At 41.8% G+C, this 27,975-nt stretch overlaps 1 protein-coding gene across 6 annotated transcripts in view; it reads right to left on the reverse strand.

Moving 5' to 3' along the window:
* Nucleotides 1–8,707: 8,707 nt before the first annotated feature.
* Nucleotides 8,708–27,975, reverse strand: part of KRAS (KRAS proto-oncogene, GTPase) — a 93,691-nt gene continuing 74,423 nt past the window's right edge. For all 6 annotated transcript variants that reach the window (XM_033951463.1, XM_033951464.1, XM_033951466.1 and 3 more), the window contains exon 6: nt 8,708–10,300. In XM_033951463.1, the coding sequence (XP_033807354.1) occupies nt 10,236–10,300 (65 nt within the window). In that variant the 3' untranslated portion in view covers nt 8,708–10,235. The remainder of the gene's footprint in view (nt 10,301–27,975) is intronic.

The raw sequence follows: 27,975 nt of genomic DNA on the forward strand, positions 1-27,975 counted from the left end.
GGCCTTATTTGGTCTGGCTCCTACTTACCTGTCTTCACATTTTGAACGATATAAATCAAACAGGATCACTCGAGGAAATTATCTGTTTGGTTATCCAACCATAAAATTGTCAATATAAGAGATTTCTTGACAAACTATTTGCATTTCAGGCAGGCAAAATGAATTAATGGTTATGTACCGTTATTTCTCAGGTTTATTCTTATGTGTCTTTTAGGAAGCTGTTGAAAACTGGTAAATTGATAAATTTTCAAATTGATGTTTTAATCTTGATTGGTAAATTTGCAAATTGATATTTTAATATGTATATTTTAATTTGATTTTAATGTATTTTCATGTCAATTGTATTTTTTCACTGATTGTACAGTTCTTCTTTGATGTGAACCGCCTAGAACTATGCGGTGTGGCAGTATATAAGAATAAATTAGTAGTAGTAGGCATAGCGGATGGTGACAAAATGGCCACTGTTCCTGCCAGATTCAGAACTTCCTCAGGTTGTATAGCCAATTTGGGAAAGGATCAGAAAGGCCATGATTCTTCTCCAGGAGGTCCCCCAATGCTATCCCAGTTAAACTTGGACCTCCATAGCATTAATGTTAACTTAGGGAGCCATCAGTCCTTTACAGCTAGCACAGCACCAGCCACTAAGCTTGGCTGGTGCTGTGAGCCAGTGTAAAAGACCCCCCCCACACCCGCCTCCTTCCATTCCTCCTCTACATCCCCTCTTGCGACAAGCTTTCCTACCCACCCTTCCTTCCAGTGGTGTCCTTCCTCAGCAACCCGCCACCCCACACCCCACACATCGTACTGGCAGTTTCTTGGCTGTCAGTAGCACCACCCCACCAAACCAGACCTACTATCTGCTAGAGGTAGAGAAATACTGGAGAATTCTAAGTTGCATTGGCCCTTACATTGGTGATGTCACTAGAATAGTTCAGTATCTCTACCTCCATCTACTGGTAAGGAGTCACAACTCATTATTCTTCATTGGTCTAGAACAGAGGTGTCAAAGTCCCTCCTCGAGGGCCGCAATCCAGTCGGGTTTTCAGGATTTCCCCAATTAATATGCATGAGATCTATTTGCATGCACTGCTTTCATTGTATGCTAATAGATCTCATGCATATTCATTGGTGAAATCCTGAAAACCTGACTGGATTGCAGCCCTCGAGGAGGGACTTTGACATCCCTGGTCTAGAACAAGGAAACAGATTTAATAAAGTTCTTGGTTATACTAGGAACTACCGTATATACCTGAATATAAACCAAGATTTTTGGGCCAAAATAAATGGCCCAAAGCTGGAGGTCTCTGTTTATATTTGAGTCTACCTAACCTCTCTCCCAGTAGCTGTCAGCCTCCTCACCCGAAACTGGCAGTTCCTCCACCATCAGCGCATCCCTTCCTCCTCCTTCTACCCCAACCCTGAAGAGGCATGACCCACCCCCCTCCCAGACCCAGTAGCAGTACCCCCAGGCCTACCATGCTTCCCTGATGGTCTAGCGAGGTGTTTGGGCAGCAGCAATTCTCACTCGCTCCTGCCTATGCTCTCTTTGGCTGCTGAGACTTCCAGTAGTAGCCTCACGAGATTGCCACTTGAAGTCTTGGCAGCTGTTTTCAGCACCAAGGGAGTATGCGCAGGAGTGAGTGAAAATCATTCTTGCCCCAACACCCCACTAGACCACCAGGGAAGCACAGTAGGCAGGCTGGGAAGTCCAGTCACTGGGTCCATTCTCTGGAGTGGGGGGAAGAGGGAGGATGGGGCGGCGAAACTGCCAGTATGGTGCGGTGGGCAGGAATGCCTGTCGCCAGAAAGGATATAGGGGAAGAATGGTAGAATATAAACCCTGTTTTATATCCGAGTTAATTTTTATATTCCTTTTTAGGGGAAAATGGTATCTCAATTTATACTCGGATGGGTTTATATTCAAATATATATGGTACTTGATACCCAAAAATTGTAATCCATTTTCCATTAGGCAATAAAACTGATTATGTTGCATTGTTCATTTCTTAACCAGGTAAAGCTTGGGTGACAAGTCCATGCATACACAACAGATGAAAAGAAAAAAAAAAAAGAAGTGCCTTAGCCCTCCCCTACTGATATGGATCTTTATAGTAATACCATACACCATGTGCAAATGCCAGTATACCTAAATCTACAAGGACATTTGATAATAAAAGAAAATAAATACAGAGCTTCACAATAACTTTTATTATAGTACAATAAATAGGAGCAGTACAATTCAGGACAAGGGACAAATTTCAAAAATTACCACACAACATAAGAACATAAGAATTGCCGCTGCTGGGATACTCCTATAAAACATTAAAAAGTTAACTGACAGTGGTCTATATAACATCTGGTATGATGACCAACATTCCTAGGTCAGCAAAACCAAATAATGTAGCAGAACTTTGATCAAACTTCATATCTTTCAAAAACAAAAATAAAAAGCACAATGTATGAAATGTGCATTTTTTTTTCAATTTACACTTTACAAAAATAGATAAAATACATTCCAGGTAAACATGTTACATTAAGAAATAGTTTTAGTTACGATGTTGGCACTTGAAAGTAAACAAAATATTTAACAAATAGTAGAATTAACTGTAATCTAAGTTTAATGTACTATGTAGCTTTATTGTAGACAAATCTCATTCTATAAACTTGCACACCCAGTTTAGAGCTTAGTGAGCAAAGTTGTACACCAATGTTATAGAATAAGGCCAATTGTACATGTAACAATAGGAGTAGAAGCTAGTTAGAATAAACCACCAGTTATTGGCTATAATTGATAATTGGTACTAATTAACAATTACAGTGGTACCTCGGTTTACGAGTGCACCGGTTTGCGAGTGTTTTCAAGACGAGCAAAACATTTGCAAACTTGGTGCTTCATAAGAACATAAGAAGTTGCCTCCGCTGAGGCAGACCAGAGGTCCATCTCGCCCAGCGGTCCTCTCCCGCGGCAGTGGTCCCTGACTATTCCTAAAACCTACCTCTACTCCTATCTGTACCCCTCAATCCCTTTGTCCTCTACGAATCTATCCAAGCCTTCTTTGAAGCCCTGTAACATGCTCCGGCCTATCACAGCCTCCGTAAGCACGCTCCATGTGTCCACCACCCTCTGGGTGAAAAAGAACTTGCTCCCCCGTGAACCGGCACCCTCCCCCCTGCGATCCGGCACCCCCCCCCCCAATCGGGCACCCCCCGCCGCGACCTGAGGTCCTCCCAACCCACCCGAACCCTCTTCTTACTTTGATGTAGCCTCCACACCGGCACCAGCATGTGCCGGTGCCCAAAGATCTGTCTCCTGTGCTGGGCCTTGAGCATGTGCGCATGCTCAAGGCCTGAGAGTTCACGTCGTTTCCATTATTTCCTATGGGGAAACTCACTTTGATAAACGAGCATTTTGGATTACGAGCATGCTCCTGGAACGGATTATGCTCGTAATCCAAGGTACCACTGTATATGCACAACTGCCACAGTCAAGTTTTCTATACAATGTAAACCCAAGATCTATAGCGTACAACTGCAATGGGAGCAAGGACCAGGGTGGGGCATGCCCAGGACTTGCAAACATTTGAGTTATAGAATACTAGCAGTTATGAGCCTAACTGCCTACAGTTAGGTGCATTTACGCCAGCTAGCACAAGTGCTTGCACCTAAAGTCAGGTACATCATTGCTGTTACAGAATTTGCATTTATCACGCAGCATTCCAGCACCTCACTTTAGGCAGCCTACAGAAAATTACCCCTAAAATGTCTGACTCACTTTAACAGTAGTTAGATTTTAGGCAGTCAATTTTTTTTTTAATTCTTAATTAAAAAAAATAAATCATACTTGTTAGGACTTTATCTTCCAGAATTCCTGAACTTTAGAATATTTGGAGAAATAGGCATTTTCTCATGCTCCAAAAAAGTAAGATATTTGGGCTCATCTAGAAACTGTCTGTCCCACATGTATACTCATGTGCATTATCCTGTGAAATTTTGAAGGCATGAAAAATTGAGGCTATTTCACTTTTAATGAACCAATCTGAGTAGACGTTAAGGTTTGTTATGTAAAAGCCTCTAAAAAAAATTCTAATACTTGTAGATGATTGAACTCAGACTTTCCATATGTACAAAAACCAAACAAATAGGAGAGCTGTAGTGGAAAATCCTTTACATCAATGACGTTACCCCTTTTATCAATTAAACAATTAATATCTACATGGTATTTGGAAAAATGTCCTGGGTCCTGTTTTTTCCTGGACAACTTCCCCCCAAATGCACTACTATTAAAAAAGTATTATTATTATTATTTACAGGTGTCACTGCAAGATATTGTTAAAACTGGAAAATCCCCATTTTCAAAATGATGTGTTCAGGAAGTGACCATTAAGGTCCATTTTAGCAAAATAAATCTATCAGTCAGACTTTGTGAAGAAGGATGCTTTGAAAATATTAGTACATTTTTTTTCCTTATTAATAATTTCCTTATAAATAATTTGGTTTCAAAGATCATACTAAATGTTTAAACAATTGCAAAGTACTGTATTTTGAAACTAGGTGAGGTGTCCCGGTTGTTCCCCAGAGAGTGTAGTTACTAAATCAAGGTTAGATAACTATTACTATAACTTGCTCTCTCTTCTACATGGATCTCCCCATGCTTTAAAAAAAAAAAAAAAAAAAAAGCAATTTCCAAGCCTGTTCTGGAGACACCAAAACCAGATGGGTTTTCAAGATAACTACAATGAATATGCATTTGATAAAACCATATACAATGGCAGCAAATAGAGGTGAGAAGATCTCTACCTGAATATTCTTTATGGATATCTTTTAAACATACTTGCTGTGGGGTTTGTAGAACAGGTTTGGGAAACCCTGGAAAGAAGATTAAACACAGCATTGAAAAGGAAAAATGTAAAAGTGTAATCCCCCCTCCCCTTATAAGACTCTACTGCTATCTTTGGGCATTTTATCCACAAATTTAAGAAAAAGTAACAACTAAAACTCATGTGAAATCTCTGATGAGGATAATTGTACTATGCAGAATATAAGGGGGGCATAACTAATATGTATTAGATACAATTTTAGTTAAACCTTTTAAAGACACTAATATTATATCTGAATAATAGAAATCCTTCACACACAGCAAAGTATAAACAGCACAGCTAGCAGAGTACATATTTTTCCTTTATAGAACAAAATATTTTGGTTTAATGTCTGGAACAAGATGTTGGAGCCGTGGCAGTTGGTCCCTGAAAATGAGCTAAAAGTCACACTAGCACAAAAAAAAAAACCCCAAGGACTGCAGCAAACCAAGCAGCAAGCAAAAAATCAAAAACAACTGCAGACTATGTACAAGATGCAGGCACTGTTTATTTCAAACTTTAATGGTATATACAACCTTATTACCAAACAGGGGACCCGACACGGTCCGTGTTTCGAACAACACGCCTTCTTCAGGGGTCCTAATGAACATAAACATTGAATGTAAATAAAACTTAAACTGTGTGTTACTGAGTGAAACTGGTGATCATGTGCTTGATGCAAAATTTTAAATATTAATGGTGAATAGTGAACATATAAAGTGGTGGCACATGTGCAATTAAAAGTGTGAAAAGATTTTTTAAAATATATATAAGGGATGTGAAGTGGTTGATGAAAGTGAAAAGAGATAATGTACTAAAACAAAGAAAGTAAAAAAAGTAAAAAAAAGGATATATATACAAAAAGTGATGTGTGTGTATATATATCCTTTTTTACTTTTTTTACTTTCTTTGTTTTAGTACATTATCTCTTTTTTGCCAACACTTTATATGTTCACTATTCACCATTAATATTTAAAATTTTGCATCAAGCACATGATCACCAGTTTCACTCAGTAACACACAGTTTAAGTTTTATTTACATTCAATGTTTATGTTCATTAGGACCCCTGAAGAAGGCGTGTTGTTCGAAACACGGACCGTGTCGGGTCCCCTGTTTGGTAATAAGGTTGTATATACCATTAAAGTTTGAAATAAACAGTGCCTGCATCTTGTACATAGTCTGCAGTTGTTTTTGGTTTTTTGCTAAAAGTCACACTAACACATCTGTTTATAAGGACATATTTTTTTCCATTTACATAGTTATGGCAAATATTTATGAGTTTCATTCATGTGGTTGTTTCTATAAACAAGATATTTGCAATAGAATAGAACATGTCTGCAAGGGTCAGTGTGACCATAGTAAGCATATTGTTTACTTATTTCTATTGCTGACAGAGGTGACAAAGTCACTGTTGCTAAGGAAATTACTAGCAAAGTAAAATTAAGAAACCATGTGACTTCAATTTGTAAATGATTGTGATTGGAAGATGTACCAACTACATATGTTTAATAATGAATTAATTCCTGTCATTATTCCCAATAAAATGACCAATCACTGGTAATATGATGAGACTTTTGACTGTAAGCCTTACTAATTTCAGTAAGCAGTCAAATTCTCCTCAAAGCTTTGATTATTTTTAACCACACTTGCGTGAGATTTCTTTCTCTGATCTCCTGTGAGATAGAATTAAGAATGGAGGACTATATGGAAGAATTAGGGGGCGGGTTTGTAGCCTGTCTATATATATATTTATTTCAACCAAACAATACATCAGTTACTCCACAGCCAAGAACTGGGTTGCTGCTTTCAGAGGTCAATAAGAATGGATCTACACTCTTCCACACTTTTGTATTATTGTAGATATAAACGCATACCTAGAAGTTTGAGAGTAATCCATTTTAAATAAATGCTCACTTGATTTGATGGTGTTACTTGAGAAAACTGCACAAATTAACTTAAGGGGGAACTTGATAAAGAATTAGTTTTTGAATAAGGACATGTTTTGAATTGTATGAACCCTAAGAAATATGTTGACCTATTCACAAAAGATTTAAAGAATACTAAATTAGAACAGTTCAAGAGAGATGAGCAAGATTATAAACAAGGGACTATATACCAATGGCACAAGAGGGTATATTTCTACAGGCAGATATAAACCAATTCCAAAAGTGAATGATCCTCCCAGAGTACAAGAAACTCTTGAACATGACATATTCAGCCCAGCTGTTATGAGGAAAAAGAAATGCTATGGAGTGCCTCAGATAAGGTCTTTGATCCTTCAGTCTCCATGTACATCATACCACCACCTAAAGCAGACACTCGCCTACAGATTTTTCAGGTGAGCCAATTATGGAAAAGGAATTATAGCATACAAGGACAGAGGGACCCACCTTACTTTCCTCAATGGGGCCATGACCGAGGGTGAAGAAGAGGGAGAGCCAACGAAGGGAGGGCATATTACAACCAGCTGTACAATCCACCACCACTACACAAAAGGATATACTCGGAAAGGGTCTGAATTTCATCTACAACATATCATCTAGGACAGTGTTTCTCAACCCCTTACCACTTACCACTTGCTGGGGGTATGTAGCTTGGCCACCAATTCCCACCCTTCCAGAGAGGCAGCTGCTGCTGGGGATCCCATGTTCCTGCTAGATGTAATTTACTTAGATTTCAGCAAAGCCTTTGATATGGTTCCTCATAGGAGGCTTTTGAACAAACTTGAAGGGCTGAAGTTAGGACCCAAAGTGGTAAATTGGATTAGAAACTGGCTGTAGGACAGACACCAGAGGGTGGTGGTTAATGGAAGTCGCTCAGAGGAAGGAAAGGTGAGTAGTGGAGTTTCTCAGGGTTCCTTGGGGCTGATCCTGTTCAATATGTTTGTGAGTGACATTGTTGAAGTGTTAGAAGGAAAAGTTCGCCTTTTTGCGGATGATACCAAGATTTGTAACAGAGTAGACACCGAGGAGGGAGAGGAAAACATGAAAAAGGATCTGCAAAAGTTAGAGGAATGGTCTAATATCTGGCAACTAAAATTCAATGCAAAGAAATGCAGAGTAATGCATTTGGGGATTAATAATCGTAAGGAACTGTATATGCTGGGAGAGGAGAGGCTGATATGCACGGATGGGGAGAGAGACCTTGGGGTGATAGTGTCCAAAGATCTGCTGCCAGAAGGATTCTGGGCTGTATAAAGAGAGGCATAGCCAGTAGAAGAAAGAAGGTGTTGATGCCCCTGTACAGGTCGTTGGTGAGGCCCCACTTGTGAAGTACTGTGTTCAGTTTTTGAGACCATATCTGGTGAAAGACATAAGATGACTTGAAGCAGTCCAGAGGAGGATGATGAAAATGATAGGAGATTTGCGCCAAAAAACGCATGAGGAGAGACTGGAAGCCCTGAATACCCTAGAGGAAAGGAGAGACAGGGGAACTATGATTCAGACATTCAAATACTTGGAAGGTATTAACGTAGAACAAAATCTTTTCCAGAGAAAGGAAAATGGTAAAACCAGGACATAATTTGAGGTTGAGGGGTGGTAGACTCAAGAGCAATGTAAGGAAGTTCTGGAATGCGCTTCCAAGAGAGGTGGTGGAGAAGAAAACGGTGACAGAGTTCAAAAAAGTGTGAGATGAGCACAAAGGATCTAAAATCAGAAAATAATAGTAAGTATTGAAGAACTAAGGCCAGTACTGGGCAGACTTGCACAGTCTGTGTCTGTATATGGCCTTTTGGTTGAGAATGGGCTGAGGAGGGCTTCAATGGCTGGGAGGGTGTAGATGGGCTGGAGTGAGCTTTGGAAGAGACTTCAGAAGTTGGAACCCAAGCACAGTACTGGGTGGAGCTTTGGATTCTTGCCCAGAAATAGTTAAGAAGGAAAAAAAAATTTTTTTTAATTGAATCAGGTTGGGCAGACTGGATGGACCATTAGGGTCTTTATCTGCCGTCATCTACTATATTACTATGGATCTGCTGACAAAAAATTCCACAGATTGTTTATTGAGTTGGATATGGTGGTTGAGAGGGAACAGAGGGACAGATTGAAGCGGATGCAAGGTAGGGGGAATATTAGACATAGTTATGGAGGAAGAGATGTGGCATGGTGCTGGAGAGGGTTGATAGGAATGGGTATGGGGCTGGTGGGCAGTGGTGAAAAATGCTACACATGATCCGGGGAATGAGAGAAAGTGGGAGAGATGCACCCTGGATGTTGGTTGGGGAAGGGAATGAGGTCCGGAGTAAAGGAAGCATGCAAGTGTTGGATTGGTGGAGGGAAAAGAGGGAGAAATATTGGACTGGGAGGGGGACCAGAAAGGAAGAAGGGAGGGGGAGATGTCAGACCACTGGAAGGGGGAGGGGATGTGTGTGAAAGAACTTGCCCATAGTAACTAATTCAGTACAAGTACTTTTTATGTATCTAATGTTGTATGAAACGTTTAATTAGCATCCCCAATTTTTTTTTTTTAAATAAGGAGTTTCTCAGTTCAAATTTTTTATTGAGATTTTGCAAATAAAAATACAAATAAGAAACCCCCCCACATATGTCACACATAACATAACATCTTGCAGAACCAGAGAAGAATAAACTTGATATTCAATCAACGACCAGTGAAGGCATCATCCTACGGGAGAACAGAATAAGAGAGAGAAGAGAGGAGAAAGAAGAGAGAGGAAAGAAGAGGGAAGTACTAGGCTGACATTAAAATATACCGAAAAGACTGAAGTGATCAAGCATGAAAGTGAGATTGCACAAAGAGGTCCAAAAAATGCCAAGGTGAATTATGGGTGGAAGTTGTAACAGACAGTCCCGAGTTTATTCATGCGAAGTTTTTCAGTTGCATAACGTTCATGTCTGTTGCAGAGACAAACTGAATTCCACCAGAAGGAGTAGTCCAAAAGGGAGGCTGATTTCCAATTTTTAAGGATGTATAATAGAGCTGTAGCAAATAGAGTATCGATCAGTTTGGGAGGGCAGTCTGAGCTGGTAAAATAAGGATGTTGAGAGCGAAGTGTGATCATGTAGAAGTTGAGGTCGTGGGAGCAGGATATGATACTTTTCATAGTGTCCAAGACACGAGACCAAAACGGATGGACAGCTGAGCAATGAAACAGCATGTGATCAAGAGTTCCATCAGCAGCAGAGCAATGCCAGCAGGTAGCGTCTGGTTTAAGTCGAGCCTTCCACATGCGGTGAGGAGTCCAAACAGCTTGCCACATAAGGAAGTACAAAGATTGTGAAACTCTAGTCGAGAGGAGAGGACGATTAGTCTTAGTCCAGAAGGATTTCCGGTCAATGGTCGTGGTGGAAATAGTCAACATAGTGGACCAACGATGCATGTCTTGATGAGATAATGCATAATTATAATCACGCAGGATTTTATAGAAGGTAGAGACTGCTCTCCCGCGGAGGATCACAGTGTTGCTCCATTGATAGAAGGAAACCTGAGATGTAGGTAAAACAGAAGGTAGAGTAAGAGACTTGATAGCGGAGGAGAACGTAAGCCATTGAGAATGACAACTATCAATTTGAGGGAAATAAGAGCACAAAGTCGAGAAGGGTAACATCGAATTGTGATATAATTGATCAACAAACCATAAGCCAGCTTTTTGCCAGATTTTCCAGGAAAAGGTTTTACCATTATGTTTAAGTTTGGGGTTGTTCCAGAGAGACATATTGCGACATCTGTACAGATACGTCATCAATATCATCTAAGCTACGAATAGCATGTTGCGTTGCATTCAGTAGGGTGTATTCCTTCAAACAAGTAAGAGTATTCATAGTGCATAGAGCCGGTAAGGGGTATGGATGGCAGATATGTGTTTCCATTTCCAGCCATGGAGGTAAGTCATGAAGGGAAAGGGAGTGAGCCCAGTATGCTTAATAAGGAGTTTCAATGGATCATTTTGTGCTAAAAGAAAATTCCTCTGCTGCCGGAGAAGGCTATCAGAGCAATGTGCAACTTGAAAGGTCAGATGAGCCATCTTCATCCAGAACAAAAAGCTGTGATCATGAGCACTTAAATGTGTCACTGCCACCAAAAGTGAGAAAATATGATGAAATGTATTTATCATATGGATTTGCCTCAAACCAGAGCATTCCTTCATTACCTCTGTGTGTGATATGTGGTGAAACATTATCTAATCATTCAATGAAGCCTTCTTTGCTGAAGAGACACTTCTCTACTAAACATCCTGAAGTAAAGAACAAATCAGTCAATATCTTTAAGAGAAAATGGGAAAGCATGACAAAGGCAAGTACTGATATGAAGTCTTAATTCCCGCTGCAATTAGAATAGCAGAAATGATGTTTGGAAAACCAGAAGTTAACAAAATTTAAAAAATTCCACACTCTGATGATACCATCAGCAGAAGACTTGATGACATGAGAGAATCTCTGAGAGAGGCGGGAGCCAGAAGGCCTTGAGTATGCGCAGATGCTCAAGGCCCAGTTGGAGGAGAGGCACAATCTTCGGGCACCAGCACCTCCTGTGGGTTGGTGCTGCGTGTCGGTGCCACATTGGGGTGGGTAAGCTTTCAGTTTGGGCGGGCGGGGAATGCCAGTTCGCAAGGGGAGGTGATGCCAGTTCACGGACAGGGGGGGGCCATGGCGGTTCGCGGGGGGGGGGGAGATGTGGAAGCACACCAGTGGCCTCAGGGTGGGGGGATCTTTTGGGGATGTGTTGGGGGTGGGGTGGAGCAGCGCTGGTGGCCGGAGGGGGGGGGATGGGAGGTAGAACGAATCAAGCGAGTTTCCCTTACTTTCTATGGGGAAACTCACTTTGATATGAGTAAATTCGTTTACGAGCATGCTTCTGGAACAAATTATGCTCGTAAACTAAGGTTCCACTGTATAGACAACCTCTTTTTGATTTGGAGAAGTACTCAAACAGAACTTGAAGCTTTTTATTCATGTCTTAATGGATTTGACCAAAATTTTAAATTCTAGATCTGTTTTCATAGAGCATGTATCCTCGTTTTGGCTATTAAAATTATTTTTTAAAAGGGATCTTCCCATAGCAACTTGTACAGAAAACCCACTGATGTCAATAAGTTTTTAGATTTTATGAGCCGTCACAATTGTCCCTTGAAGGTAAATCTACCCTATTGCCAATTTTTAAGAAGTAGATTATGTTCCAAAGACTCTTTTTTTTTTTTAAGAAAACAAGCTACAGATTTGTCAAAACATTTTCAGGAGAAAGGATACCCTATACAGGCGATAGAACTGGTTACAAGAAAGCTGCAACCACAAATAAGAGAATTATTGGTACCAAAGTTAAGGGAACTTAATGAGAAAATTGTGTGTACTTTACCCTTCATGCATCTGTCTGCAGATATCATCAGACTTTTATGGAAGCACTGGCATGTTGTACAAATAATTTGTTGCACTATGCCAGTTACCACCCACGCCATTTAAGAGACAACTTACCTGTAGGGCAGTTTTTGAGACTTAGACGCTTATGCAGCAATAAAGATGAGTATAAGACGCGCTCTATGGACATGTGGCAACGTTTTTCTGATAGGGGGTACCCTTATGGTACCATCAAGAAAGCCTATAAAAGAGCTCTATATGCACACAGAACTTACCTCCTTCAGCAAACTCAATCTCCTGCAGAAGCCCGCATGGTGTGCACACTTCCTCACTCATACAAAGCGTTTAGGATCAAAAAAATCATCAAATCTCATTGGCACATCCTCCAGGTTCATAAAAGTCTCGCCCAACCCCCTATGTTTGCTTTTTCTAGAGGCAGAAATCTACGTGACCATCTCACCACTTCCCAATATATTAGTCACCACACTAGCACTCCCCAACACCTTAAAGGCCATTTTATGTGTGGACACTGCACTATTTGCTCCCATGTGTTAGTTACAACATGCATCAATCACCCTATTTTGCCTAAAAAGCATATCCTCCAACAACATACAAACTGCAATACACAGAAAGTGGTGTATATGATTATATGCCCATGTAATTTACTTTACATTGGCCACACCACTAGAAGTATCAAAGTTCGGATTACGGAACATTTGAGCAAAATTAGGAGGAACGATTTAAAGGCTCCATTAGTGCAGCATTGGCACACTGCTTCACATCAGCTTTCTGATCTTCAGTTCATAGTACTAGAAGTGGCTCAGCTAAAGAGAGGAGGAAATGTCCAAGCTTGGTTGTGGAAAAGAGAGCAGAGATGGATTTACCATTGGAAGACAGTCACCCCTGCTGGGTTAAACCGTGAAGTAGAATGGTGGGCGTTTCTTCACAGAAGATAGACAGCCTCACAGTTCATAAGTACAGGGTGCTCAGCAGAGCATTCATGTCATAGAACACGAGGAAGTTTCTTTTCCCTTTTGAATTAGGTACCCAACTGACAAGTCTGTGAGTGTTTGGTTAAAAGTTTTCTTTGTTAAAAGTTCTCTTTGTAAAATGTTACTATGTATCTTTCTTGTTGTTTCTTATTAAAGAAGGATTTATTTTTTAAGGTCACACACAGCATTAGCGGGTTCTCTGAGGAAGCTAGGACGGCGAAACGCGTCAGAACCCCGCTGGGTCACCTGCTGGGTCACCGCTGCAGAGACATTGAAACTAAATCTGTTTACTTATATTAGCTTTTCACAAAACTTTGGACTTTGGACTTTATTTTCACATTATGGAGATTTAAGAATTACTTATGAATCTATGAAGTTATTTAAAAATCATTTATTCTAACAAGATGGTGCAATGACTGATTCTATGAAAGTTTATAAAAGGGTTTTTCCCTATGCTGAGTTATTTTACTCTACTTTTGGATTCTAAACGCCATTTTTAAACTGTATTAATAACTATTATTGTTCCTTGTTTGCTGTTTATGTTGTACAAACAAGCATTTTCAAGATAAAGAAATTTTGATAGCCTATAAAAAAGGAAAGACCCTGAAAGACTTATTAGAACATGCAGCATTTCTAATGGATGACACAAAGTTAATTTGCAGATTCACTGGACATCATAAGTGTGGCACCTATTCCGTATGCAAAGTCAATATAAAAATCAATGTATTCATACACCAAAGTACGGGAGAGGTGTTTGAGTTACACAAGTTTACTAATTGCCAAAGTGCAGGTGTTGTCTACGTGGCCATCTGCCCCTGTAATATGATCTATATTGGGAAAACTATTCGACCACTGATTAAAAGAACCATGGAACATAAAAATTCTATTAATAGATCTGCTATCGATAAACCATTAGTGCAAAATTTCCATTGACAGATCACAAGTTTTTGAAGAATCTTTTTTGTTCCAAGTATGCCAAGTCCCACCTGGAGGGGTGGAGATTTGGATAAACTACAGTTACAAAAAGAACAGAGACTGATTTATAGGTTTAATACAGTCAATCCACATGGACTCAATCAGGAAATGGATTATATTGTACTTTGTTTTTATGTTGTACAAGATTCTCTCAGATGTCCAGCTACACTTTTAATTGATAAATTTTTTTTATTTATGTATTCGTTTATTTGTGATTGGATTCCTAGTATTGATTGCTGCTTTGGTTAACATTTATCTGAGATGTTTTGAAGATGTTATAGTGTGCTTTTTTAAAGTATCAGGATGGCTTATTTGCTTTGTTACATCCGGATTTTTAATTGTTTTAAAAATCTATGTTCTTGTAAACTTCACACCTTCTTTTATTTTTAATATGTTCAACATTTTTTTAGGATATTTTTATATTCCAAGATCCCTTCTGTGGTGGGAACGAACCAGTGACATCACTGTGACACACTGATGTTAATGGAACACATTCTTTCGAGTTGTGTTTCAAGTTTTATTAAAATATTGATTCAATAGCAATATCATAGTTTCAAAGCGATTTACAGTTAAAAGCAGGGGTCCAAATTGTTAAAAGCAGGGGTCCAAATTATTTAAAATACAATGGAGACAAAGACATTACAAACTTGCACATAAGGGATGTGGGAAGAACTATAAGTATAGGAAATAGAACATTAAAGGTCAAAACAAGGGGAGGGTAAGACATTGATAGAAAGATGCATAAAGAAATCTCATAGGTCTTAACAATGGTAGGATATAAGATTTTTTGTTTTCTAAAAAGAAAAGAAAAAAAACCCCAAGAAATTGTCATGCTTATATCAGGTCTCAAAGGCATCCTTATATAACCAGCATTTTAACATTCCTTTAACATAGAAAACATGACCAGAGATAAAGGCCAAATGGCCCATCTAGTCTGCCCATATGCAGTAATCATTATTTTTTTCTCTTTCCGAGAGATCCCACGTGTCTATCCCAGGCCCTCTTGAATTCAGACACAGGGCTCCTTTTACTAAGCTGCGCTAGCGGTTTTTGCACACGCTAAATTGCCGCATGCAGTAGACGCTAACACCAGCATTGAGCTGGCATTAGTTCTAGCCGCATAGCGCGGGTTTAGCACACGCAGCAATTCTGCGCGCGCTAAAAACGCTATCGCAACTTAGTAAAAGGAGCCCTCAGTATCTTGAATTTATTAAGTGATTTTTCTTCTTTAATATAGGCTGGTAATGCGTTCTATATTTTAAAGAGTTTCTTGTCTTGTATTTATAATTCTTAGCGACGGGACCAAGAGCAGATTTTTATCCTCTGATCTTAAGCTTCTAGTAGGGATGTATGGGTTAAGTTACCTTTCCAAGAATGTTGGGGGCTTTGACTGTTAATATTTTGAAAGTTAATAAAGCTATTTTATAGGAAATTCTAGCCTTTTTAAAAAAAATATTTTTAATATTTTTAATTTTTAATGGTGTTTTAGGTAGTTATGGATTTTTAAACATCTCAGAATGATTTTTAGCTATTTCATTTTGAAAAATTATAGACTTTAGGAGTGTGGTTTTCAGCATGAGTGGCCTACTAGTACAGCCAGAGGATGTGGTATATTTTTGTTTTGTTTTAACTTATTAGTGATGATTATTATTATTCATGACATCAGGCTTTTACAATTTAAGCCTGATTATATGCACATGCTGGCCTGTTTGTCATTTGACAGAGATTTAGGAGACCGAGTATGCTTTCTTTGCTCTTGGCTATAATTTAGTAATTTTTTTTAATCTTCAAAAAGGTTGGACATGCCCTTGTTTTTTATTTTTGGACAGTATTGCATATTTGAAATAAGCTGTTCCTTTGCATCAGCTGGCTTTCATTCCTTGTGGAATCTGTTTCTGATCCCAGCTAGGAAAGCCATTCTTTTAAAAGACTTTGGTATGTTTTGATATAGTCTGTTTTATTCAGATATTTTTTTAAATTAAATTCTGATTGTATTTTTATAAGTGATTGAATTTGCACACATACTTTGTTTTATTGTTACAATGTTAAATGTCCCTGAAGCAGCCTTCTTTGCAAAACACATCTAGCACTGTTACTGGGAGCACCTTGAAAAAAAATCTGATATTATCTTCAGACTGTTAACTATTTTGTTCCACACTGGATTCTTTGGTGGATCACATGCATTGTTGCTTTCTAATAGGCATTACATAAATTGATCAGTTCCAAACCAATAAATATTCCTCTTCCTTACATTAGATCACAAAATTTCTGTAATTACAATCAAAGAGATTTACATATTATATACAGGTACTTATTTTGTATCTGGGGCAATGGAGGGTTAAGTGACTTGTCCAATCACATGGAGCTGCAGCAAGAATCAAACCCAGCTGCCCTGGCTCTCAGGCCACTGCACTAAACCACATTAGGCTTCTCTTCCTTTCCACTCCATGCACAACAAACAAATTTTCACAATATGTGTTTCAGCTCCAAATTCCTGCAATGAATCACCACACCCCTGTATAATTCTGCAACCCCCCTCCTCCATTAAAAGCTGCACAGAAGAGATGACCTTTCAGTTGATTTTAAAACTTTACTTCATCTGACTCAGTCCTTTGGTAGCTGATTCCACATCCTCAGCCCTTCAAGAGAAGGCTCTAGTCCTCTTCTCAAAATGCATTTTACATGATGTCAGAACAGAAAAATATTCTCTGAATACAAAAGCCTGATTAGCCTATAAATCCTCAGTATTGCACACGATACAAGTGGGGAACATTCTAGGGAAGGGGGGGGGTTAAGTCTATTCCCAAAAGATGGGTTCCACCTTAACCAGGGTGGAACAAGGCTACTGGCACTAATTTAAAAAGGAGGTAGAATGCCTTTTAAACTAGAACCTGGGGAAAAGCAGACACTTGTTAGGAGTGTATGAATTGAAGTATCTTTGAAAGATACTAATAGGGAAGTCTTAAGGCATCTCGATAGGTTTTAATAAAGGCAGAAGTATACCAGCTGCCTTTAAAAGAAGAGCAATAAGAATAAAGATTGTAAATAAACCTGAACAGGCTGAAGCTACAAACAAAACATATTTTAAAAAAGGTCTGTATACAGTATACACATGCTAGAAGCCTAAAAAACAGAGTTAGAGTATATAGCGCTAAATGAAGAGAGAGCTTATCTAAACTAAACCTTGTTTTTTTACCGCATCATCTCCATATAGAGTTATCTAAACTAAACTAAACCTTAAGTTTGTATACCACATTTTTTTTACCAGAGAGTTGAGATGATCATTAAAGGAAAGTGTAGAGTCAATAATGATGCCCAAAACTTTGCTTGAGAATTTGATCTGCAGTGTGGGACCAGAAGGTAGTGGAATGAGCGTGGGTAACTGATCTAATTTTGGGCCAAGCCAGAGTAGTTTTGTTTTAGATTCATTCAGCTTCATTTGTAGAGAGGGACCAGGATTGAAGTTTCGTTATGCAAGCTGTTATATTTTCGGTGAGGTTAGTGAGGTTCGAATCCATCTCGAGAAGGACAAGGATGTCATCGGCATATGTAAATAGAGTTTCAAAGGGAGATAGATGGAATAATTTCAAAGGACATATAAATGTTATCACAGGCCTTTCACAGACCTGGTGGAAAGAGGACAACCAGTGTAACACCGATATAAGGATATAAATTAGATCATAGTGGTAATGCCAGTTCTCCAGTTTCATTTACCATATATTAAAGAGGGAATTGAGCCAAAAAGAATAAAAATTCTAAACTATAGAATCCTTTTGGATAGAAATCCAACATGTCAAAGTAAAGAGAACAGTGGTGGAGCTATACTACCGTCTGCCTGGCCAGATTATTAAAAGTTAACAGGAATTAGATAAACTGCCAAATTGTGTAACACTATACTAAAGTGTTTTCAACTACACCAGTATTGACTGGACAAATGTTATTTATTTCACCTTGAAACTTTACCTTCCTAACGTTTCCCTGGTTCAGAAACAAACAGAAGCTATTTTAGATTAGACTTAATGTAAGCCAGGACTTGGTTCAACAGGTAGCAGTGTTTATAGTCTACCTAGCAATAGTGACCATTTTGTCCCTCCGTTAACACTTCCAATCACTCTGGTGACCCACTAAGTATTTAGGAATTCATCTTGATCAAGAACTTTCCTTTGAAATTCAAATCTCAAAACTGGATAAGACATGTTTAATTGCTGTGTCAATTTAATGCAATCTGCTATTATCTTGACTCATTCCAGATGACTTATGCCATAGTTGTTTCAAGCTTTGGCTATAGCAATATGATTTAGACCTATCCTTGAAAAACTGGAGAGGTACCAGAGGACTGGAAATTGGCGAATGTCACACCTATCTTCAAAAAGGGATCGAGGGGTGACCCCGGGAACTACAGGCCGGTGAGCCTGACTTCAATTATAGGGAAGATGGTGGAAGCTATGATAAAGGACGGCATTTGCGAGCACATTGAGAGAAATGGCCTACTGAGAACAAGCCAGCACGGATTCTGTAAGGGAAGGTCATGCTTAACGAACCTTCTGTACTTCTTTGAGGGAATAAGCAGTCGGGTGGACAATGGGGAACCCATCGACATCATTTACCTCGATTTTCAAAAGGCTTTCGACAAGGTGCCACATGAAAGGCTGCTTAGGAAGCTGTGGAACCACGGGGTGGGAGGGGATGTGCACCGATGGATAGAGCACTGGTTGTCGGGTAGACTGCAGAGGGTCGGAGTGAAGGGCCAATATTCTGACTGGCGGGGAGTCACGAGCGGTGTGCCGCAGGGATCGGTGCTGGGGCCGTTACTCTTCAACATATTTATCAATGACCTGGAAAAGGAGGCAAAGTGCGAGGTTATAAAATTTGCAGACGATACCAAACTGTGCGGCAGAGTTAGCTCCAGGGAGGAGTGTGAGGACCTGCAAAGGGACCTAGACAAGCTGGAAGACTGGGCGAACAAATGGCAAATGCGCTTTAACGTGGAAAAATGCAAGGTCATGCATATAGGGGAAAAAAACCCGTTGTTCAACTACAAATTGGGGGGGGCATTGTTGGGAGAAAGCAGTCTTGAGAGAGACTTGGGAGTGCTGGTGGATGCATCACTGAAGCCATCTGCACAGTGCGCAGCGGCCTCAAAAAAAGCCAACAGGATGCTGGGCATCATAAAAAGGGGCATAACAACCAGGACGAGGGAAGTCATCTTGCCACTGTATCGAGCGATGGTGCGTCCGCATCTGGAATATTGCGTTCAATATTGGTCGCCGTACCTCAAGAAGGACATGGCGGTACTCGAGAGAGTCCAAAGGAGAGCAACGAAACTGGTAAGAGGGCTGGAACACTGCCCATATGCCGAGAGGTTGGATAGGCTGGGGCTCTTCTCTCTGGAAAAAAGGAGGCTCAGGGGTGATATGATAGAGACCTTCAAGATCATGAGGGGCATAGAGAGGGTGGATAGGGACAGATTCTTCAGGCTGAAGGGGACAACAGGTACGAGGGGGCATTCAGAGAAACTGAAGGGAGATAGGTTCAAAACGAATGCAAGGAAGTTTTTTTTTCACCCAAAGGGTCGTGGACACTTGGAATGCGCTACCGGAGGACGTGATTGGGCAGAGTACGGTACAAGGATTCAAACAGAGACTGGACGGATTCCTGAGGGATAAAGGGATCGTGGGATACTGAGAAAGCTAACCAGAAAATAAGTATAGAAACCCGACCAGGTCGTGCATGTGCAAGACCGGAGGGCTAGGACTTTGATGGGAAGATAGGACTCAATAGGAAACCAAGGTGGCATGGGGGCCCCTTCTGGTGATTTGGACAGGTCGTGACCTGTTTGGGCCGCCGCGGGAGCGGACTGCTGGGCAGGATGGACCTATGGTCTGACCCGGCGGAGGCACTGCTTATGTTCTTATGTACCAGACTACTCCTTATTTGATTAAGTACAAACAGTGCAAAATACAGCACTTAGAATCCTGTCCTGAGCTAAGAAATATCTGCATAACCCCTCTTCTGATTAAACTCCATTGGTTCCAAATCTAATTTAGAATCCAATTTTAGATACACACATTAACTCACAAGGTACTTCACTCTAGCATTCCTACTTCTTTCTTTATCCACATTCCCCAGCTAGAGCCTTGCACTCACTATCTGACAGCCATTTCTCTGTACCTGTTTCTCATGAAGTTGGATTTAGACTGCTTCTTTATACTACGCTACCCCTACCAATTTCTAACATGTTCCCAACCTCCCTTCATACCGAGCTCTCCTTTTCCAAGTTTAAAGCTCCCCTCAAAACTTATCTTTATAATAAAGCATTTGAAGAGCTTGCGCCAGGTGTGACAAACCCAGCACCAGCACTAGCCCAGTCCCTGATAGGATTAAGTGCAGAAGAATGGACCAGATTGATTCTGGCGCTCAACTTGAGGCTGACCTCCCTTGCCCCTATAATCAAAGTGATAGTGAGCTGGAACAGAGGCAGGCAGGTTGGCAACAGCAGCTTCCGGGCTGTAGAACAGCTAAAGAAGCCACAAGGAAAGTAGCTGCAGTTGAAAAACCCAGGCAGAGGAAAACTGCTGTAGAGCCAAAACCCATCCCCCGCTACAGGCTGAAGGGGATTGGCTCTGGTCTGTTTAAAAGCAGGCAGAGACAAACAGGAGGAGGAGGAGCGAGTGACGAGGGCGAGTCACTCCCACAGCCCAAGGCAGGAGAGGAGCTGTGGAACAGGGCAGCAGAGGAGAACGTGCTGGATTATCCCATGCAGGATTTGGAGGAAGGCTTAACCCCTTCAAACTATCCAGTGCCAGACCAGGTAGAAGGCATGGAGATAGAAATAGCTGTCCCTAGGGTAGAAGGCCAGTTAGAAGGTATGGAATTCTGAATGAAAGAATGCAGCAACAGGGAAACTGTTTGTGCTTTGTGTTTTCTTTTTGCATATCGTTTTTTTTTCTCTCTCTGCTGCCCAAGTTAAACCTGAAGAAGGGGATATATATATTGAGCTGTATAAGCATAGGAAGTTGGAGAATAATACTTGCCTGAAGTCTGAATCAAGTTATGCATTCAAAGACAAGTTTGTGAACAAGAGGCAGGCTGAACTGTTTAAAGTGCTGTTGGAACTGTAGGAAAGTTACTGTGACTCCCGTTGCAGGGAGCTAATTAGATTAACCATCTCAGCTGTGTGATTTGTGCCTGCACGTAGGAGCTGAGAGAAAAGCTGTACTGCTAACAGAGTGTGCTGTGACGATTTTTGCCTACTGAGTTCTTGTCTGCTTGAAAATGTACTGTAAGTTTGATTTTTGCCAATTTACTATTTTTGTTCAATGACCTGCAAAGTGATATTGTTTTGCTGTTGCATATCTTTTGACCTGGAGGTCAGAATAAACCACTTATGTTTTCCTAAAGAACTCGTTTGCTTGGTGATATAATGAAACCTTGTACTTACCCTATATCTTGAGGGGCCTAGACCGTTGTCTGGGGCCGCCTAAAAATCCTGAAGGTACCCCTAGTTGAAGGGGACGCGCCCGAATCTGTGTGTTTGTCACACGCCAGCCCTGAACTGCAAGGGGGTTTGTGACAGTTTGGTATCAGGAGTGCGGTCTGTTACCTCTTCAGGTGAAGATTGGGGAGTGCAAAGGTGGAAAATTTTTTTTTTTTGGTTTTTACTCTCTACTATTGTTTGGTTCATCGGAACCAGGATTATAAATGCTGGTGAATGAAAGCGGCTTGAACATTCCAAGGATATCGGTTCCAGCGTCCGGAGTTTGGCGGCTGCAGGAAGGGTGGATAGCAGACCGGGGGTCAAGGCCATCGTCCTGAGCTGGCGAGGAACAAAAGGGGGACCAATAGGTCTCTGAAGAAGGGTGGTGCACCCTGTAATGAGCACGCAGGCGATGATGCATCAGTACCTCTGGTAAGCATATACAACAGAGGGGCTGGTGAAGATAGTTTCGGGGAGAAAGAACTGTGTGGTATCGCACTTGGAGTGTGTGTTTTTCATTTTTTTTTACAGAGTCAGCATGGAGCCGGCGGCGTTAGCAGTGGTTGCGGGAGAACGTCAGAGGCAGAATGAGGACTTAAAGAAGGTCCTGGAGACTAGCCACGGACTATGGCAAGCAAGCCAGGAGGCTAGTGAACGTCATCACAGTGACTTTATGCGAGCCATGGAGCAGCAGTCTCAATTAATGGCGCAGCTATTGAAGCCTACGACTGGTGGACAGATGCATATACCGGTATTGGGGACTGGGGGTAATCTACCTGTGGTAGGGCAAAACTCTCTAGGTTTATTGAATTTGAACAAAATAACACCACAGGATGCCCCAGATGAATTTTTAAACTCTTTTGAGAGGGTTGCTGCTGCAGCAGGTTGGCCTCCAGAGCAGTGGGCGGTTCGCCTTCTGCCATGTTTGGCTGGCGAGACCCTTGCGGCTTTTCAGACCATTGCTGCGGATCAGGCCAGTAGTTACCCAGCTGTGAAAGCACATATCCTAGACTTTCTGGGATATACAAGAGAATATTACAGGCAAACCTTTCGTGCTCTCCAGTTAAAGGTTAGAGAAAGACCTAAGGCGCTGTTACAACGCCTAACGAAAGCTGCAGAGAGGTGGTTACAGCCTTTCTTGGCAGACCCACGAGCGATGTTCGCTGAGTTAGTCAGGGAACAATTCCTAGAAGCTCTGCCCCAGAACATAAAGGGGTGGATCCAGAAACAAGGATGCCAGGATCTGACACAGACATTATCTGTGGCAGAAGCTTATCTGGACGCCCAGGGACTTCCCGAGAAATCAGGCCCAAGTTATAGACCCCAGACACAGTTCCAGAGGGACACGGCACTTCAGGCTCCTACTATTAATAACATACCACCCAGGAACCCTCAGAAGCGAGTACAGAAACCCTTTAACCCTGCTCCCATCGTTTGCTTCAGGTGTGGGGGAAAAGGTCACCGACAGGGGGAGTGTGTTGAAAGAAAAGGTTTTACGGTAACCTGTGACCTGGAAAAGGGTAAGATTACACCAGGGGGGAGATATCTGGTGGTGGTATCAATAGGGGGCAAAGACATGGAGGCCTTACTTGATACAGGGGCGGACCAGTCAATGTTAGCCCACCGGTGCTGGAACACAGTATTCCCTAGGGAAAAGGGGCATGATTTTGTAGGGAGAGTAAGAATCAAGTGTATCCATGGGGATAGTAAACAATACCCATTGAGACCTACCACAGTTAGGTATAAAGATAGAGTGTATCAAACTTCCTTTGCGTTAGTGCCAGAGGCACCGTATGATGTTATACTGGGGAAGGATTGGAAAGGGTTCCCGGTAGCATTACAGGAAAAACAGTGTCTAGTTAACACAAGAGCACAGGGATCCTCTAACCATGAACCTGAAGGGACATTAGGCAGGATATTTCCTTTTGCAGGAGAAGCCTTTCAGGAATATGAACAAAGGCAGGGGCGTAGGACACGGGCCCAGAACAAAAGACAACAGCAAGGGAGAAGTAGAGCCATGAAGCGGGCAGGGGAAACCAGGGAAGTCCCGTGGCTCCCCAAGGATGTTATGGATGCTTTTCCTACATTTCGGGAGGAGCAGAAAACCGATCCAACCCTGGGAGAAGAATGGCAGAGAGTAGGAAAGGGGTGTATAGAGGGTAAACGCTGGATCGAGAAACAGGGCTTGCTGTATAAAGAAGGCCCGGGTGACCTAGAAGGGGAAATGGTACAACAATTATTGATTCCCCAAGGGTTTAGAAGACTGATACTTAGGTTAGCCCATGATCACCCGTTATCGGGTCATAAAGGCACAGAAGCCACTATTAAACAGATAGAAAGACGGTTTTTTTGGCCGGGATTAAGGCAGGCTGTGATAAATTTTTGTCAGTCCTGTTCCACGTGCCAAAAACTGTCTTTGGCGAAACCGGCCAGAGCACCCCTCATTCCTGTACCGGTGGTAGAGGAACCATTACGGCGGTTGGCCATGGATATTGTGGGACCATTGGAGAAAACACCTAGGGGATATAATTTCATGTTGGTAGTAATGGACGTAGCCACACGGTTCCCTTGGGCTTTTCCATTAAAGAAGGCCACATCTACCAGTATTATGAAAGAACTGTTAGGGTTGTTTTGTATGGTAGGGTTTCCCCGGGAGATTCTTACAGACCAGGGTAGCAATTTTTTATCTAGTGAAATGAGGTTGTTTTATGAGGGATTTGGCATCCGTCATATTAAAACGTCTGCCTACCACCCTCAAGCTAATGGTATGGTGGAACGTTTTAATCAGACAATTAAGCAAATGCTGAAAAAGGGCATAGAAGGAGATTCTAAGAACTGGGATATGTTTATTCCTTTTGCACTCTTTGCAGCGCGAGAGAAGGTGCAGGATTCTCTGGGACTTAGTCCGTACGAACTATTGTTTGGGAAACCACCTAGGGGGGTGCTGGATATGTTGAAAGAGAAGTGGGTGTTTCCCGAGGACTCGGGGAGTAACGTAATAACATATTTAGCTCAGCTTAAGGATAGGTTACGGAGGTCCCTGGAACTCGGAAGAGGGAATTTGGAGTGGAGTCAAAGACAGCAAAAAACTTATTATGACAGAAGGGCAAAGGAACGGGAATTACAGATAGGTGATCGAGTCCTTATATTAATACCCACAGACACTCACAAATTCTTGGCACAATGGAAGGGCCCAGCCACCATTGTGGAAAGGATAGGGGAGGTGGACTATCGGGTCAAGGATGATAAGGGGAGACTGCAGACCTATCATGTCAACCTATTGAAACCATGGAAAGATCGGGAGGTGTTGGCTTTGGTAGCACAACAAGGGCAGGAAGATGACCTAGGACCTCAGGTTACGGACTTCAAGGCTGAGGGGGAAGTGAATGTGGGAACTGCCCTCACACAAGTACAGGTCCATCAGGTGAAGGAAGTAGTCCGACAGTTTGGGGATGTGTTCTCTTCTGTGCCAGGGAAAACGGGGGTAGTATCCCATGATATTATAACAGTACCAGGGAAGGTGGTACGGGTACGCCCCTATAGGCTGTCAGAGGAAAAGAAAGCTCTGGTAGAGGAGTTGGTACAAGAGATGCTAACTTTAGGGGTTATAGAGACCTCGCAAAGCCCATGGTGTAGCCCCATTGTTATTGTGCCTAAAGCTGATGGGACACCACGTTTTTGTATTGACTTTCGCCAGGTAAACGAGGTGTCGCAGTTTGATGCATTCCCAATGCCAAGGGTGGATGAATTACTGGATAGATTAGGATCAGCCCAGTTTTTAACTACCATTGACCTTACAAAAGGCTACTGGCAAATACCACTGACCGAATCGGCTAAACCTAAAACAGCGTTCAGCACGCCACGGGGCCTATTTCAATTTAGGCGCATGCCATTTGGCTTACATGGGGCGGCGGCTACTTGCCAGCGCCTAGTCCGCGAGGTGCTACGGGATCACCATGGGTACGCGGACGCTTACATCGACGACATAGTGATCCATTCAGGTACATGGGAACAGCATGTGCAACACCTAAAAGCTGTCCTGGAAGCTCTGAGGGGGGCCGGTCTCACAATAAATCCAAAAAAATGTTTCATTGGTCAACAAGAGGTAAAGTACTTGGGATATATTGTGGGAAAGGGGCAGATAAAGCCTATAGTGGATAAGGTGCAATGCATTCGGGGATACCCGGCTCCTAACAACAAAAAACAACTCAGGGCTTTCTTAGGACTGGTAGGATACTACAGGAGGTTTATCCCTCACTTTTCGTCCCAGGCAGGACCCTTGACTGACATGTTGAAGAAAGGGAAACCAGAGACACTGGGTTGGGACAATATGAGTAGGCAGGCTTTTCAAAGATTAAGGGCTAGTTTGTGTGAAAGGCCCGTGCTCAAAGCTATTGATTTTGACCTACCATTGATTTTACAAACTGATGCCTCAGGCACAGGCTTAGGAGCAGTCCTAAGTCAAGAAAGCCAAGGGTTAGAACATCCCATTCTGTACTTGAGTCGGAAGCTCCATCCTAATGAACAAAATTATGCAACGGTGGAACAGGAATGCCTAGCGGTAAAATGGGCTGTTCAGACTCTTGAACATTATTTACAGGACAGGGAGTTTACGCTAGTGACTGACCACGCAGCCTTGAAATGGTTAAATACCATGCGGAACAATAACGCTAGACTTACACGATGGTATTTAGCCCTTCAGGTGTTCAAATTTAAGGTGGTGCATCGGCCAGGTAAACTTAACACCAATGTAGATATTCTGTCACGTATGCCTGAGAATATAGGGACTCCTCCGGGTACAAGTGAGGGTCATCCTTTAAGGGTGGGGGAATGTGACAAACCCAGCACCAGCACTAGCCCAGTCCCTGATAGGATTAAGTGCAGAAGAATGGACCAGATTGATTCTGGCGCTCAACTTGAGGCTGACCTCCCTTGCCCCTATAATCAAAGTGATAGTGAGCTGGAACAGAGGCAGGCAGGTTGGCAACAGCAGCTTCCGGGCTGTAGAACAGCTAAAGAAGCCACAAGGAAAGTAGCTGCAGTTGAAAAACCCAGGCAGAGGAAAACTGCTGTAGAGCCAAAACCCATCCCCCGCTACAGGCTGAAGGGGATTGGCTCTGGTCTGTTTAAAAGCAGGCAGAGACAAACAGGAGGAGGAGGAGCGAGTGACGAGGGCGAGTCACTCCCACAGCCCAAGGCAGGAGAGGAGCTGTGGAACAGGGCAGCAGAGGAGAACGTGCTGGATTATCCCATGCAGGATTTGGAGGAAGGCTTAACCCCTTCAAACTATCCAGTGCCAGACCAGGTAGAAGGCATGGAGATAGAAATAGCTGTCCCTAGGGTAGAAGGCCAGTTAGAAGGTATGGAATTCTGAATGAAAGAATGCAGCAACAGGGAAACTGTTTGTGCTTTGTGTTTTCTTTTTGCATATCGTTTTTTTTTCTCTCTCTGCTGCCCAAGTTAAACCTGAAGAAGGGGATATATATATTGAGCTGTATAAGCATAGGAAGTTGGAGAATAATACTTGCCTGAAGTCTGAATCAAGTTATGCATTCAAAGACAAGTTTGTGAACAAGAGGCAGGCTGAACTGTTTAAAGTGCTGTTGGAACTGTAGGAAAGTTACTGTGACTCCCGTTGCAGGGAGCTAATTAGATTAACCATCTCAGCTGTGTGATTTGTGCCTGCACGTAGGAGCTGAGAGAAAAGCTGTACTGCTAACAGAGTGTGCTGTGACGATTTTTGCCTACTGAGTTCTTGTCTGCTTGAAAATGTACTGTAAGTTTGATTTTTGCCAATTTACTATTTTTGTTCAATGACCTGCAAAGTGATATTGTTTTGCTGTTGCATATCTTTTGACCTGGAGGTCAGAATAAACCACTTATGTTTTCCTAAAGAACTCGTTTGCTTGGTGATATAATGAAACCTTGTACTTACCCTATATCTTGAGGGGCCTAGACCGTTGTCTGGGGCCGCCTAAAAATCCTGAAGGTACCCCTAGTTGAAGGGGACGCGCCCGAATCTGTGTGTTTGTCACACGCCAGCCCTGAACTGCAAGGGGGTTTGTGACACAGGTTAAGCGGCAACTGTAATGCTTATATCTCCTTCCTCATTCTCCTATCTATTCCCTTCTTCCCTCTCTCTTTTCCCTAATTCTCTGTCCTGTATTTTATGGAACTCCTTTGCTAAACTGAAAAGCAATATTGTCAAATGAAATAAACCACAAGCCATCATAATATGATCAAATCCGAGTTTATAACTAGAGTGAAGACACTAATGAAATTTACTGCTTTAATATTAATAAAATATATAGCTAAATTACAAAATTTAAAGTTAGACATGCATTGTTAAAAATACTATCTTAAA

The sequence above is a fragment of the Geotrypetes seraphini genome, chromosome 7, assembly GCF_902459505.1.
Source record: "Geotrypetes seraphini chromosome 7, aGeoSer1.1, whole genome shotgun sequence".
Classification (NCBI taxonomy): domain Eukaryota; kingdom Metazoa; phylum Chordata; class Amphibia; order Gymnophiona; family Dermophiidae; genus Geotrypetes; species Geotrypetes seraphini.